At 44.0% G+C, this 15426-nt stretch overlaps 1 protein-coding gene across 2 annotated transcripts in view; it reads left to right on the plus strand.

The window, feature by feature from the left end:
• The window catches only part of ARNTL2 (aryl hydrocarbon receptor nuclear translocator like 2), a 101889-nt gene extending 88243 nt beyond the window's left edge, over nucleotides 1-13646 (plus strand). Inside the window, exons 9-16 of one of the 2 annotated variants that reach the window (XM_040435725.1) lie at nucleotides 4674-4914; nucleotides 5751-5857; nucleotides 8895-9045; nucleotides 9267-9325; nucleotides 9407-9515; nucleotides 10406-10493; nucleotides 12623-12728; nucleotides 13322-13646. In XM_040435725.1, coding sequence (XP_040291659.1) covers nucleotides 4674-4914; nucleotides 5751-5857; nucleotides 8895-9045; nucleotides 9267-9325; nucleotides 9407-9515; nucleotides 10406-10493; nucleotides 12623-12728; nucleotides 13322-13437 — 977 coding nt within the window. In that variant the 3' untranslated portion in view covers nucleotides 13438-13646. The remainder of the gene's footprint in view (nucleotides 1-4673; nucleotides 4915-5750; nucleotides 5858-8894; nucleotides 9046-9266; nucleotides 9326-9406; nucleotides 9516-10405; nucleotides 10494-12622; nucleotides 12729-13321) is intronic. The other variant, XM_040435733.1, reaches the window with a different exon arrangement.
• Nucleotides 13647-15426: the final 1780 nt, after the last annotated feature.

The following is a 15426-nucleotide window of genomic DNA, read 5'->3' on the forward strand; positions in this document are numbered from 1 at the left end:
GCATAGAGTTCCGTCGTCGGGACTCTATGCCGGAAGAATCCTGATCAGGATTATCCTAATGCATTCTGAATGGAGAGTAATCCGTTCAGGATGCATCAGGATGTCTTCAGTTCCGGTACGGAACGTTTTTTGGCCGGAGAAAATACCGCAGCATGCTGCGCTTTTTGCTCCGGCCAAAAATCCTGAAGACTTGCCGCAAGGCCGGATCCGGGATCAATGCCCATTGAAAGGCATTGATCCGGATCCGGCCTTAAGCTAAACGTCGTTTCGGCGCATTGCCGGACCCGACGTTTAGCTTTTTCTGAATAGTTACCATGGCTGCCGGGACGCTAAAGTCCTGACAGCCATGGTAAGTGTAGCGGGGAGCAGGGGAGCAGCATACTTACCGTCCGTGCGGCTCCCCGGGCGCTCCAGAGTGACGTCAGGGCGCCCCAAGCGCATGGATCATGTGATCACATGGATCACGTCATCCATGCGCATGGGGCGCTCTGACGTCATTCTGGAGCGCCCCGGGAGCCGCACGGACTGTAAGTATACTGCTCCCCCGCTCCTACTATGGCAACCAGGACTTTAATAGCGTCCTGGGTGCCATAGTAACACTGAAAGCATTTGGAAGACGGTTCCGTCTTCAAATGCTTTCAGTACACTTGCGTTGTTACGGATCCGGCAGGCACCTCCGGCAACGGAAGTGCATGCCGGATCCCAACAACGCAAGTGTGAAAGAGGCCTTAGTGAATGAAAGGACTGCCGACTCCCCTGCGCTTCAGCAGTGATAGGTATGTGAGGGCCCATTACACAGTATAATGACCCCCAGTGCCCCCCATTTAGTATAATGATCCCCAATGACCCTCCATACAGTATAACCCCCACTGGGGGTCATTACTCTGAATGGAGGGCCACTTTAGGTTCATTATACTGTGTGGGGGCCACTGGCAGTCATTATACTGTGTGTGGGGGTATTGGGGGGGGGGGGTCATTATGCTGTGTGAAGAGCCACTGGGGGTCATTATACTGTGTGTGGGGGAATTGGGGGGTCATTATACTGTGTTATGGGCCACTGGGGGTCATTATACGGTGTAGGAGCCAGAGGGGGACATGTAAATGTAAACAAATGACACAAGGGGGCCAACTGAGATTTATCGCCCAAGGGCCTACATAAACATGGAGCCAGCCCTGACTGAAGGCATCTGTGTTGGTGCCATGTTCATATGTGCCCACATTGCTGAGAAAAATTATGTTTTAATATATGCAAATGAGCCTCTGGGAGCAATGGGGGCGTTGCCATTACACATAGAGGCTCTGCTTTCTCTAACTGCGTCCCCTCCGTGCTCCCTGCACTTTGACAGAGCCAGGTGTGATGATGTTTTTACTGCCTGGCTCTGTCAGTCATTGTGCAGAGGACGCAGCAGAGTTACGCCTTTAGGTGTAATGGCAACGCTCCCGTTGCTCCTAGAGGCTCATTTGCACGTATAAAAACATCATTTTTCTCAGCTACACCGGCAAATATGAACATGGAACCGACACAGACGCCTTCAGCTGCTGAGCACATCTACAAACAGGTCAGCCGGAGTCATAGGCACAATCTGCTGGCAGATCCCCTTTAAAAAAATAAAATGCTGCAGTTTTTACATGGGTCACTAGGCCCAATAAACGCTGTTTCTTGTTCTGTACAGATAACTGCAGTAAAGGGATCACCTTATTATTACAGGCAGGTTTAGAATGACACATAGCACCTCTGTGTATAGATAACACAGGATCCACCATTCCCAATAGATGATTGTCAAAGCTTATCTGTTCTTTCCATAGAAGTCAATGAGGTCCACTCCCGACCATTGTGTCTATGGCCCATGTGGTTGCTGTAAAGCAATTCTTTAAATGCTGTTAAAGGGGTTTTGCCACTTCAACAAATAGCATTTATTATGCAGAGAAAGTTTCCATGGTTACGACCACCATGCATTCCACTCTCATAATCATGTTCTGGAAACAGAATTTAAAAAATCTGTAATCAGAAAATTAAAATAAAATTTGGGCAAAAAGTTTTGCTATCTGGTTTTAACTGAAAGAAAAAAAAATGGGTGACCCACTCCCTTTATATGTGTCACGATCAGTGTGGGGGGAAACGACCACACTGAACACAGGAGGGAAGGGGAACAGTAACTGGGCCTGGAAACTTTGAAAGAAACAGGTCGCCTCCTAAACAACCCTGATCCGGGCCCTGACTACCTATCAATATTAATAGACCCTGAAGGTAGGAATATTCAAATGCAGTATACCTAGGCCCTAATTTCCCTATAAGGCCCTGGAAAAAGGTTAGGACCAGAAACAACCCATTCCTCCCCAAATGGACGAATGGAAGTCTGTCTCAGGCCCAGATACAAACGGAATAATACAAAACACAAACAAACGCGACACAGAAACTTCTGAAGAGAGGGATGAGAAGGAACACCAGAGACTACCTCACACCAGCACAGCCAAACCCAAATTAAGCTATCTACCGCATAGTCAGAAGGGAGAGGTCAGACTATAAAGGGTAGAAGTGATGACCACTGAGCAACAGCTGAGAAAAGGGAAGTGGTCATCAACCCTATCAATACTGAATAAAGAGAAATCAAAGAGGCTGTTAGATTCCTCCACGCTCAGCCAGTCTTCTTGATCTCCTGACATCAGTCACCCGAGGGACCGTGACAATATGTTAATAAGATTCAGGGGGAAAGGTAAGGTCCTATTACATCGGCAGATGAAGCAGCGTTCCTTCCTGGCAATCGCCTGCTCTCTAGTGGAGGAGACCGTTGCTATTACATGTAGAGATCTTCTCCCTAGTATAGGGAGGAGCGATCACTAATGCTATGACTTGTCCCCATACTGAGTCATTGTTTTCCGGCAGCAGGTCGCGATTACACCGAAAAACTATGATTTTTAAACCTGCTAAAAGATTCCAATTATCATGTTATCGCTCAATGATCTTCACGATTATTGTCAAGTGTAATAGGCCCATTATGAACCCAGGAACAAGAGGCACAGTCTAAAATGTATTTGTTGGGGGGATAGATGGTGAGATTGGAAACTACTTCAGAAATATTATTTTACTTAAAACTTGGTGGATGCATGCTTGGGACAAACTTCTAGCAGATGTGGTTGAAAAATGTACAGTGAGTGAATTTAAACCTGGGATACACACATCTATCCTGAGATCGAAAATAATGGACCTTGTGTTTTTTTTTGTTTTTTTTTTCTATCTTCTATGTTTATACCACCAGAGGCTCTCCTACACCAACTGTTTGCATTCATTATTCTACTACTGTACACCACAAGAGGGCCTCCTACATAATTTACATTCTATACACTACTACAGTCTACCACCAGAGGGCCTCCTACATCATTTACATTCTGTACACTACTACAGTCTACCACCAGAGGGCCTCCTACATCATTTACATTCTGTACACTACTACAGTCTACCACCAGAGGACCTCCTACATCATTTACATTCTGTACACTACTACAGTCTACCACCAGAGGGCCTCCTACCTCATTTACATTCTGTACACTACTGCAGTCTACCACCAGAGGGCCTCCTACATCATTTACATTCTGTACACTACTACAGTCTACCACCAGAGGGCCTCCTACATCATTTACATTCTGTACACTACTACAGTCTACCACCAGAGGGCCTCCTACGTCATTTACATTCTCTACACTACACTGTATTACAGTGTACCACCGGAGGCTCTCCTAGACCAGCTGTTTTTGTTGCAAAACTACAACTCCCAGCATGCCCGCACAGCCAAAGGCTGTCCGGGCATGCTGGGAGTTGTAGTTTTGCAACAGCTGGAGGCACACTGGTTGGGAAACACTGCATTATTCTACTACTGTACACCACCAGAGGGCCTCCTACATAATTTACATTCTCTACACTACTACAGTCTACCACCAGAGGGCCTTCTACATCATTTACATTCTCTACAGTCTACACCAGTGATGGTAAACCTTTTACAGAAAGAGTGCCCAAACTTCAACCCAGAACCCACTTATTTATCGTGAAGTGCCAACACGGCTGTTTAACCTTAATACCAATATAGTATCTCTTCCATGCACTTTATCAAATAGCTATAATATCCTGCCTACATTCAATGCGCTGTCTGTGCTGTTCATAGTGCGGCCTGCGCTGATGAATGGCAGGAAAAGCCTAAGTCATATTGGTATACTATAGACTTTTTCCAGGGTGTGGGTGCCCACAGAGAGGCCTTTGAGTGCCGCCTCTGGCACCCATGCCATAGGTTCGCCACCGCTGGTCTACACTATTACTGTCTACCACCAGAGGTCGTCCAACACCCAGTTGTTTACTTTCCTTGCACTACCACAGTCTAGCAACACGGAGGGCTTTCTACACAACGGTTTGCATTCAATACACTACCACTATCGGCCTCTGGGGGCCCCTCCCGTGCCAGCTGTTTATATTTTTGACACTGCCACTGTACTGTACTCCACCAGAGCACTTCTCATACTAGGTATTTACATTCATTGCACTATTGATGTCTACGACCAGGTGTCTCTCGTACCAACTATGTACGTCCTTTATTACCACTTTCTACCTATAAAGTGCCCTGATTCGATAACATCTGCATTATAAAGGATGTGTATATTCTCACATACATCTGTCGTTCTCACAGAGCACCGACGATATTGCACTATCCACTGCACGGGGTATTTGAGGACCTGCCGTTCCAGCGAACTAGGCAATAAAGATGATTGTGAGGTGGACAAAGATTCATACAACATCTGCTGCCTTGTAGCCGTTGGTCGGTTACATCCGTACATTGTGCCACACAGCACTGGAGAAATTAAAGTGAAACCCACAGAGTTTGTCACCCGTTATACCATGGATGGTAAATTCGTTTATGTAGATCAACGGTAAGGACATTCAGAGGCCGCAGCTCCTCCCACTTGTCTCCGGGGATAAATCTGAAGTTACAGGGAAATCCGGTGCTGTGACAAAATTTAAATAGTGATTAAAATATATTTGAACTGTGAGGTTTTCCTAATGACCAATATTTTTTAAAAAACTTAATTGGCTGCAAGAATTAGTTTTCTCTGCTGTTCAGCATAACTACTGCCATAGGTAATTCCTTAAAGGGGTTGTCTCTTTTCGGAAAATATCATTTATTGTGTAGAGAAAGTTAATGCAAGAAAATTACTAATGTATTGTTATTATCAATAGTGCCTCTTTTGCTGACGGGATTAATTTTTCTATCACATTACACAATGCTCATTTCCATGGTTACAACCACGCTGCAATCCAGCAGTGGTGGTCGTGCTTGCACGCTATAGGAAAAAGCACCAGCCTATGTGAGCTCCAACGCTCCCGGCCACCAGAGAGTCTATCGCTTTTTCCTTTGATGTGCAAGCATGACCACTACTCATGGATTGCAGGGTGGTCGTAACCATGAAAACGAGCAGTGTATAATGTGATGGAAAAATGAATCCAGCCAGCAAAGGAGACAATATGGATAATAACAATATATTAGTAAGTGGCTTGTATTAACTTTCTCTACATGATAAATGCCACTTGCTGAAGTGAGACAACCCCTTTAATACTCCTCGTGTTATGGTCTGGGTTGAACTATGATAATTCAATTAAAGTTAGAATTTTTTATTTTATTTTTATTCCAAAGAAATATTCCAGGATTATAAATTTTGAATTTTGCAGTTTATTTATGCATCAAAATAAAAATATTCTCTTCTTTCAGAGCTACAGCCATTTTAGGTTATCTTCCACAGGAGCTTCTCGGCACTTCCTGCTACGAATACTTCCATCCAGATGACCACAGCCATCTTACAGAACAACATAAAACAGGTTAATGTTTTTTTTTTTAATTTCCAGCGCATTTCATTTCTTTTAACAATTGGGTCTCATTTGCTGCAGATTGACCTTTCTACTTATTCTGCGATGTTTTAATTTTCGTACCAATAAAATGTAATTATTCCAGTCTTTAGAAGTACTGGTTTGTGTTCCAGTTCTTCCAACACAGTTTATGCCTGACAAATAAATTCTTAGCATGTGTTTCAATGGGTTGAAACCATTTGATATAACCAACGCATTTCAATCCTTGAAACAACTATCTCTTACAGATGCACTATACATTTCAGTGTGTTAAAACTTCCACTTGTACATTACCACCTTATATGCATCATATACAATGCATATATAGTTTTCCTTCAACATGTTTAGTTGATTCCCTTCCATTTAAAAAAGTTGAAACCAGAAGTTTACATACACTATGTAAAAAGACATATGCACAATATCTGACGCAAAAACAACGGAAGGTACTTTGTGTACATTCCGTTTCCGTGTTTCCGTTCCGCAAAAAAGTAGTGCATGTCCTATTATTGTCCGCAAATCACGGTCCGAGGCCACATTCAAGTCAATGGGTCCGCAATAAATACGGAATGCACACGGAACACATCCGTATGTCATCCGTATTTTGCGGATCCATACTGTAGAAATGCTATGCCCAGCCCATATTGCTCATGTGTTTGGTGATTTAATGTTACCTTACATCACAAGAAGTGTAATAGCAAGCGATCAAAAAGTCATATGCAACCCAAAATAGTGCCAATCAAACCGTCATCTCATCCCACAAAAAAATTATACCGTATCTAAGACAATCACCCAAAAAATAAACTATAGCTCTCAGACTATGGAGACACTAAAACTGCTGTTATTGTGTAAAAATTGAATACCTAATTTTTATTTATCTTCGCGTCCGTAAGAACCTGCTGTATAAAATTATCACATGAACTAACCCCTCAGGTGAACACCGTAAAAACATTAAAATAAAAACAGTGTAAAAAAAGCCAATTTGTCACTTTACATCACAAAAAATGCCCCCCAAAATAGTACCAATCAAACAGTCACCTCATCCCGCAAAAAATGAGACCCTACCTAAGACAATCGGTCAAAAAATAAAAAAGCGATCACTCTCAGACTATGGAGACACTAAAAACTGCTATTATTGTGCTAAAGTAAAATAAAAAAAGGTAGACATATTAGGTATTGCCGCGTCCGTAACAACCTGCTCTATAATAATATTACATGACCTAACCACTCAGGTGAAAGTGTGTCAAAGAAGCCATTTTTTGTCACCTTACATCACAAAAAGTTTAATACCAAGCGTTCAAAAAGTACCAACAAAACTGCCACCTTATCCCGTAGTTTCCAAAATGGGGTCATTTTTTTGGGGAGTTTCTACTCTAGGGGTGCATCAGGGGTTCTTCAAATGTGACATGGCAGCTTAAAATTATCTCCGTGAAATCTGCCTTCCAAAAACCATATGGCATTCCTTTCCTTCTGCGCCCTGCCATGTGCCCGTACAGCAGTTTACGGCCACATATGGGGTGTTTCTGTAAACTACAGAGTCAGGGCAATAAATATTGAGTTTTGTTTGGCTGTTAACCCTTGCTTTGTGAAAACATTTTTTTTATTAAAATGGAAAATCTGCCAAAAAAGTGAAATTCTGAAATTTCTTCTCCCATTTCCATTAATTCTTGTGCAACACCTAAAGGGTTAACAACGTTTGTAAAATCAGTTTTGAATACCTTGAGGGGTGTAGTTTCTAAAATGGGGTCATTTCTGGGTGGTTTCTATTATGTAAGTCTCACAAAGTGACTTCAGACCTGAACTGGTCCTTTTAAAAAGTGGGTTTTGGAAATTTTCTGAAAAACTTCAAGATTTGCTTCTAAACTTCTAAACCTTCTAACGTCCCCAAAAAATAAAATGGCATTTTCAAAATGATCCAAACCTGAAGTAGACATATGGGGAATGTAAAGTAATAACTATTTTTGGAGTTATTACTATCTATTATAAAAGTAGAGAAATAGAAATTTGCAAATTTGCACATTTTTCCCAATTTTTGGTAATTTTTTTTAATTTTTTTTTTATAAATAAAAATGAAATTCTGGTCCTTAAGGGGAAAAATGGCAAGGTCCTTAAGGTGTTAAACTATATGACTTGGGTCAAACGTTTTGGATATCTTTCCACAAGTTTCTCATAATAGTTGGTCGGAATTTGGGCCCATTCCTCCTGACAAAACTGGTGTAACTGAGCTATGTTTGTTGGTCGCCTTGATCGCACCTGCCTTTTCAGCTTTGCCCATAAATTTTCAATAGGATTAAGATCAGGGCTTTGTGACGGTCTGATGTTGACATCATCATATGGGCAGTCCAGAATTGTTTAAAGGCATAGTAATCTTAGTGTATGTAAACTTTTGACATTGCAGAAAGAAATAAAAATGCCTTAAAACATTCTCTCTTTCTCATTATTCTAGCATTTGGCAAATAGTAATAATAATTATGGTAATCCTAATTGACCAAAAACAGGAAAGGTTTAGATTACATGTCAGATATTGAGAAAAACATGCATGTGTGTCTTTTTATATAGTGTATGTAAACTTCTGGCTTCAACTGTATATATTATATTATTATTTTTTTTGTTTGTTTTTTTTAGTTTGGAACCCCGGCAATTTAGAAAGTAGTAATAATTATAGTAAAAAAAATCCGCATGCTAATATTTAAATTATGTTGAAATGGCTTAAAGGGATTCTCCACTTTTTAATAAATTAGAGTTCCTTGAAACAGTTAATCATGTTCGTTCATGACAAGTCACCAGGGCAAGGATTTGCTTTGAACTAGTGAGTGCATATGTTGCATAGTATGATCCTGTACGCTGTTTGTTTCAATACATTGTATTTATTTTAAAAAAGTGCTTTCCCTTTATGTCCTTCATTCTAGTCTGCTCTTCAGTAACCCTTCCTGACCCTTCCCCACATCCCTCCCATATCTCACACCCATCTTCTCCCATGCTCATCTGTCATTTCTTTTTTTTTTATCACTAGTTTTACAAAGCAAGGAGAAGATCCTGACAAACCCTTACAAATTCAAGGCCAAACATGGGTCCTTCATCATTTTACAAAGCCAGTGGTTCAGCTTCATCAATCCATGGACCAAAGAGCTTGAATACATTGTATCCATCAACACCGTTGTGTCGTAAGTGCTTTGTTTACTAGTCAGGCATTATGGGAGCTAATCCAAGCCATAATAAGAAATTATATTACACCTTACCATTCTACAGTCTTCCAGCTGCTCAGGATGGTCTCCTACCAGGGGTCATCTTAAGTGACATGATGGCTGGAGTTGTACTTGAGTTTCTTCCATTGTGCTGCTTATGTATTAATATCATTACACGTGTATATTCCTCTCTGCTACAGAGGTCATGGTTCATCGCTGGAGACGGCATCCCTCCCAGGTAGCTCAAATTCCTCAGGGGGTAAGTGACAACACGAATGTTCTCTTCACGTACTAGATGAGGCAGCTTCATGTTAGTAAGGTCTTTTTTTGTCCCCTGTAGATAGTTCCAAGCGTTCTTTCCTCAGTGTGCCCGGGATGTCCAGTGGAACTCTGCTTGGAGCAGCAAGCATCGGCAGGGAGATTGCAAAGCAAATTCTAGAACTGCAAAGGTGGGGTATATTTCCATTCCATCTGCAGGTGAACACCTTCAGATAACCTTAAAGGGGATGTCCACTTTGGTTGATCTCTTTGTTAGAGTTGTGCCCTGATCCCCTGACAATGATATGATCTCAGGGTTTCATACCACTGGGACCTCCAGTGATCAGTTATAATCTGTGGGCAGAACTAACAGTAAGAGTTAAATTCTCCTGCATCCCCTCCAGAGGAGAAATGAAGTATTGTACATGGATGTGTCGGATCCTCTAGACTCTGAGAAACACTTTTTGTAGCTGGACTTTGTGGGTAGTAGATGAAGGGCAACTTGGTGGTGGAGGGGTCCTTTGCTGGTTTCTAAAGGGAACAGTCCCTTTAACATCTCACTCCCCCTAGAGTGAAACTGTGGTATTGCAGGAGTCCCTCATTTAAAAAGCTGTTCTGTCTATTGTCTTTGTCTTTTTATCTGGCTAAGGGCTCGTGCACACGAACTTATTTTATTTCTGTGTCTGTTCCGTTTTTTTGCGGACCGTATGTGGAACCATTCATTTCAATGGGTCAGCAAAAAAAACTGAAGGTACCCCGTCTGCATTCCGTTTCCATATGTCGGTATTTTCGTTCTGCAAAAAAATAGAACATGTCCTATTATTGTCCGCATTACGGACAAGGATAGGAATGTTCTATTAGGGACCAGATGTTCCGTTCTGCAAAATACAGAATACACACGGACGTCATCCGTGTTTTTTGCGGATCTGTTTTTTGCGGACCGCAAAATACATATGGTCGTGTGCATGAGGCCTAATAACGAGATGCAAAGTCTCTATGGTTAATTACCTCTGTGGTTAGCACCATTGTGGTAAAGACAGGGAAATAAAGAAGTATTCTCATCATCTGTTATCATCTGCAGGTTGCACTCTCCATCGTTCAATGGTAATTTAAGCCCCAGTGACAACCTAAAGAAGTCTTCTCCAGCCTTGGACCCACAACCCTGTGAGGTGCAGTTTTACTTTTGTAAAAAAGTTTTTTTTGCACAGTAATATTTATTGCCTCCTCTTCCTCAACTAATCAGAATACAGCAGCATAGAGTATTTTAAAAGAAGGGTGAGCTGCTGTTGTGGGTGGGGGAGGGGAGAATGACCGGGCCACATGCAGTGATATCAGGGAGTACTGCATGTGATAGGGGCAGAGTCATGGTGTGAAAGGTAAATGGGAACAAGGGCTAGGTCATTAAATGAGTTTTCCAAGACTTTAATGCTAATAACATGTCCTCTGGATAGGTCATCAGTATCTGATCGGTAGGTGTCCGACACCCGGGACCCCCGCCGATCAGCTGTTTCAGAAGGCATTGTGGCCTTGTCCGTGCTCGCCAAGCATAGCGCTGTACATTGTATAGTGGCTGTGCTTGGTATTGCGCTCAGGGCTGAGCTGTGCTTACGCCATGTGTGCGATTAATTGTTGTCACTGGCCTAGGAAAAGATGTGAGAAGGCCGCGTCCCTATTGCAAGCGCAGCTGCCTTCTCGAATAGCTGATTGGGGGAGTTTCTAGGTGTCGGACCCCCCCAATCACATACTGGTGACGTATTCTGAGGATAGGTCATTAGTCTTAAAGTCTCCAAAAAAACTGTAACGCATACATGAGTTTTCAACAAAGGTTTCTATAATGGATGTGCTTCTTTGTACAATCAGAACTGTGAAGGAGCGGGTATGTTTGGTCTTTCCTAATGTTTTTGTTTTTTCAGCCATATTATTCTTTGTTTCAGCTGGACATCCTTCTCCTTACTTCCCACTATGTTTGTTTTCAGCTCCGGGTCCCACAGAACAGATAAGTTGGGAGAAAGCACACTTAGGGCTCATGCACACGACCGTATGTATTTTGCGGTCCACAAAAAAAGGATCCGCAAAAAATACGGATGACACCTGTGTGCATTCCGTATCTTGCGGAACGGAACAGCTGTCCGTAATGTGGACAATAATAGGATAGGTTCTATTTTTTTTTTTTGCGGAACGGAGATACGGAAACGGAATGCACACAGAGTAACTTCAGATTTTTCGCAGACCCATTGAAGTGAATGGTTCTGCATACGGTCCGCAAAAAAAACAGGACTGACACGGAAAGAAAATACGTTCGTGTGCATGAGCCCTTAGGGATCATTCACATGGCCGTAGGTGGGCCGTTGCGTGCATTGGGGACCGCAATTTGCGGTCCCCAATGCGTGGGCAACCTCTGTACAGCCGCCGGGATGAATCCAGACCCGGATTTCGCAAAAAGATAGAGCAAGTACGGAACAGAACCCCACGGAAGCACTCCGTAGTGTTCAGTTCCGTGATTCCGTTCTGCACCGTTCCGCATCTCTGGATTTGCGGATCCATTGAAGTGAATGCGGAATGCACACGGAACGGTGCCCGTGTATTGTGGATCCGCAAATGCAGTCCGCAATACGGCAACGGGCAGCACACGTTCGTGTGCACGAGCCCTTACAGAAAGGCAGGAGGCTCCTGTGATGTCCAGAAGCAGTTCTTTTATCAGGCTCGGGATCTCAGCTAGCTGTGACCCCCTTCCTCCCCCCCATTTCCTTTCTGCCACCTGAGTCTCTGGGGCGGCTCTTGTCTGACAACAGGCAGTGGATAGCAATTTAGGTGGAAGTGAGACCCCTGGTGGCCATGACTTGTGAGTGAAAATTTGCTAGTTCCACCATTCTCTATTAAATGAAATTGTGTGAAAGTACAGTGACTCTCTAAGTATCCTGGAAAAAGCAGGGCCCCCAGCAGCACAGAGGATTTCAGGGTGGAAGATCAGTAAAGGGGTTATGTGCTCTTTGGAAAAAAAAATAAGAACAGTAGCAAATGCGTTTAAAAAAACAAACCAAAAAACCCCTCTGTTGGTCCCCCTGGTCTTTGTAGGCTGCAGTGACCTCGTGCTGGCCACTTGTAATCAGTGTCCTCAGTGGTCACATGCTGTACTACAGGTATCATGGCTGCCATGGCAAGTAGTATGACTTGTGACTGCTTGAAGGAATAAGGTCTCCAGCAGCAGATTATATGGAAATCAGACTATATAGAATGTCATCATATAGTATAATTTCTGTGTATTCTGTATATTTACATCTGGTTTCACTTTCCCCAGGCACAGAAGGATGACTTGGTTCGGTTGTCTCCCTCAGAAATTGAGAAATTAGACGCGTCTTCTCAGAACGACATCATGCCTTCATTCCTGATTCCAGACTTGCTAAGTAAGACATGAACTGTTTTGTACCACTGAACAAACTATACCCAACCTCCATATGCTCAAGACTAGGCTTCTGCGAATCGACCTTCGGATCATAGATCCGAAGTTGATTCGTTCACATACTTTGATTTTAATGCGGTTTCTGTACAGCATTAAAATGTATTGGCTCTGTGGAGCCAAAGATCATATTGTCCGAAGTTGTGCAAGACTTCGCTGAATTACGACTGTAGTCATATCTGTATATTTAAAATAGCAATCTGAAGTGGGTACTGAGATGCCAGCCAGTACCAAAGCCCACTTCGGATTGCTAAATACGCAGATATGAATACAGTAGGAATTCACCAAATACTTGCGCGACTTCGGCCGATACGGACTTAAGCTCCACGGAGCCAATACATTTTAATGCTGTACGGAAACGGCATTAAAATCAAAGTACGTGAACGAATCAACTTCGGATCTATGATCTGAAGGTCAATTCGCTCAAGCCCTAGTCAAGACCCCTATTTTGCTATCAAGAGTCTAGAATTTCTTTTTTACAACATAACGGACTTGAGGGCTGCATCTTAATGGTAACTATGACATGTTTTGCCCCCATAGATGGCAGCTTACCGTTTGATTTTGGGAATGATGAAGCCACCCTCATGAACTTTCTAGAAGCTGATGCTGGTTTGGGACAAGCTGGAGATTTACATGACATACACTGGACGATGTAGCCTGGGGCGGCCACAGCCGGCACAGAGACGCACAACTGCATGCACTGTAACCACAGATCTTGCAGCAATTCCGATGTTTTTTGGATTCTTTTTTATGTTTTTTGCTACCTGCACATTGAAGCATTTCTTACCTGACTCCTGGCAGCACGGCATTGTGGAGGAGAAAGCGAGCAAGAGCAGACCAAAGATTTTTATACTTGTTAATAAAGAAATCCTAACTTGTGTAAAACATGGGATTATGTGTGACCACATGGGGGAGGGTGTATGTGTCTTTATCACCATGCAATTGCGTGTTCCCCCATCCCCATCAAGGCGCCCTGCCATGCCCCTGAAAGGCGGGTCAGGTATCGTCACAGCTTTCAACTGCGTGTGCGTCCTAAGGACACAGATGCAGTTGGAAACAGCCAGACAAGAATGGCCATTTCTGGTGGCGATCCCTTTAACTATCAGCCTGGGCCGCTGCACTGGCGTAGCATAACGTCACTTGTCTGCCGACCGCCCCCAGGCCTCTGCATCCGCCACAGTCAAAACGTGATTGGGTGCTGAGGGTTATGTGATTAAAGTCCGTGGATGGAGACTGCTTCCCACAAACAAGAAGCACAGTATGGAGTCCTGGCAGAATGATGCAGTACTGTGTCTAGCTGCTAGAGTAGCTAGAGCTATGACATCACATGGTCTCTGTGAGGTAATAACTGAGAATACATGATGTAATGCTGATAAAATGGTGGCTGTGAGGTAATAATGTGATATATTAGACTATTATTAATATCACATTATTACCTCACAGATACCGTTTTATCAGCATCATATACTGTTATTAGTAATATATCGTGTTTTCTCGCCCATATTCATTGGGGGACACAGGAACCGTGGGTATAGCTATGTCCTCTAGGAGGCGTTGACACTAGTAAAAGCTGTTAGCTCCTCCCCTGGCAGCTATACCCCCTCCAGCCTGGAGAGAGAGCTTCAGTTTTTTCTAGTGTCAATAGGAGGCAAGACCTCCCTGCTCTGCAGGGATCTCCTGAAGATTTTTTATTTTAGTTTATTTTTTTCCTTCTTTTTCAGATGGGAAAACAGTGGTCGCCTCGCCTCCCTGTTCTCCCGGGGTCGAGTTGCGCCAGTGCCGGTCACCCGCACTGCTGCCTCCCCCACAGAAGACAAGGTGGACCAGGGCAGCCTCGCTCCCCTGCATCCCGCCAGCCAAGGGGTCACCCATCCAAGCCCCCCTTTTCCAGCGTCCTGCCACTACGGTGCCAGTAGCTGAAGGGGTGACCCTGCTGGACCAGAGGAGGGGTGAAGATGGCGGCAGGAAAGAGAAGAGAGGTGAGTACACAGGATTAGGTGAGTATGTTTAACCCTCTGGGTTGGTCCCCCCTCCCTCGTGGTGGCAATAGTCTGCGAACAGACAGGGCTTCAGCATAGTCCAGCACCTGCAGCCATTCCAGCACCCCTAAAAGTATTCCCCTCTGGCACAGGCCGTTTGGTTGATGTTTTGAGTGGAGGACATAGGGGGTTAATAGCATTACTGGCGTGAATTAGCAAGATCCCCTACCTGGTTCTCCCTAGTGCTATACTCAGTATTAACATGCAGGGAGCGGAGCGCTGCTTCCACTCCCCTACAAGGCGGCATCTACCCTTCTCCACCCCTTCGGGAGTGGACGCCGGGCGCGTCGATCATGAGGGGGTTAACCACCCTGCGTTCGGCCGGCACCGCTTCGGTGCTCCGGCTGCGATTTTGCCGCCCCGCTCATACTATGGCGACCAGCAGGGCATACTGTCACATGTGGAGGAGTCTCCCGACGGAGGAATGGGGAGGTTCCAAGCAAAGCTCACCGACACCTTCCACATTTACACCCCTTGGAGCGGACGCCGTCGCGCCGCTCCGGAAGGAGTTAACTGCAGCGCGTTCGGCCGTGCACCGCATCGGTGCTGCGGCCTGCTTTTTTCTCTGCCCGACCTGCGCTATCAACGGCCCAGCCAGCAGGGTGA

The sequence above is a fragment of the Bufo bufo genome, chromosome 1 (genome assembly GCF_905171765.1).
Source record: "Bufo bufo chromosome 1, aBufBuf1.1, whole genome shotgun sequence".
NCBI lineage: Eukaryota > Metazoa > Chordata > Amphibia > Anura > Bufonidae > Bufo > Bufo bufo.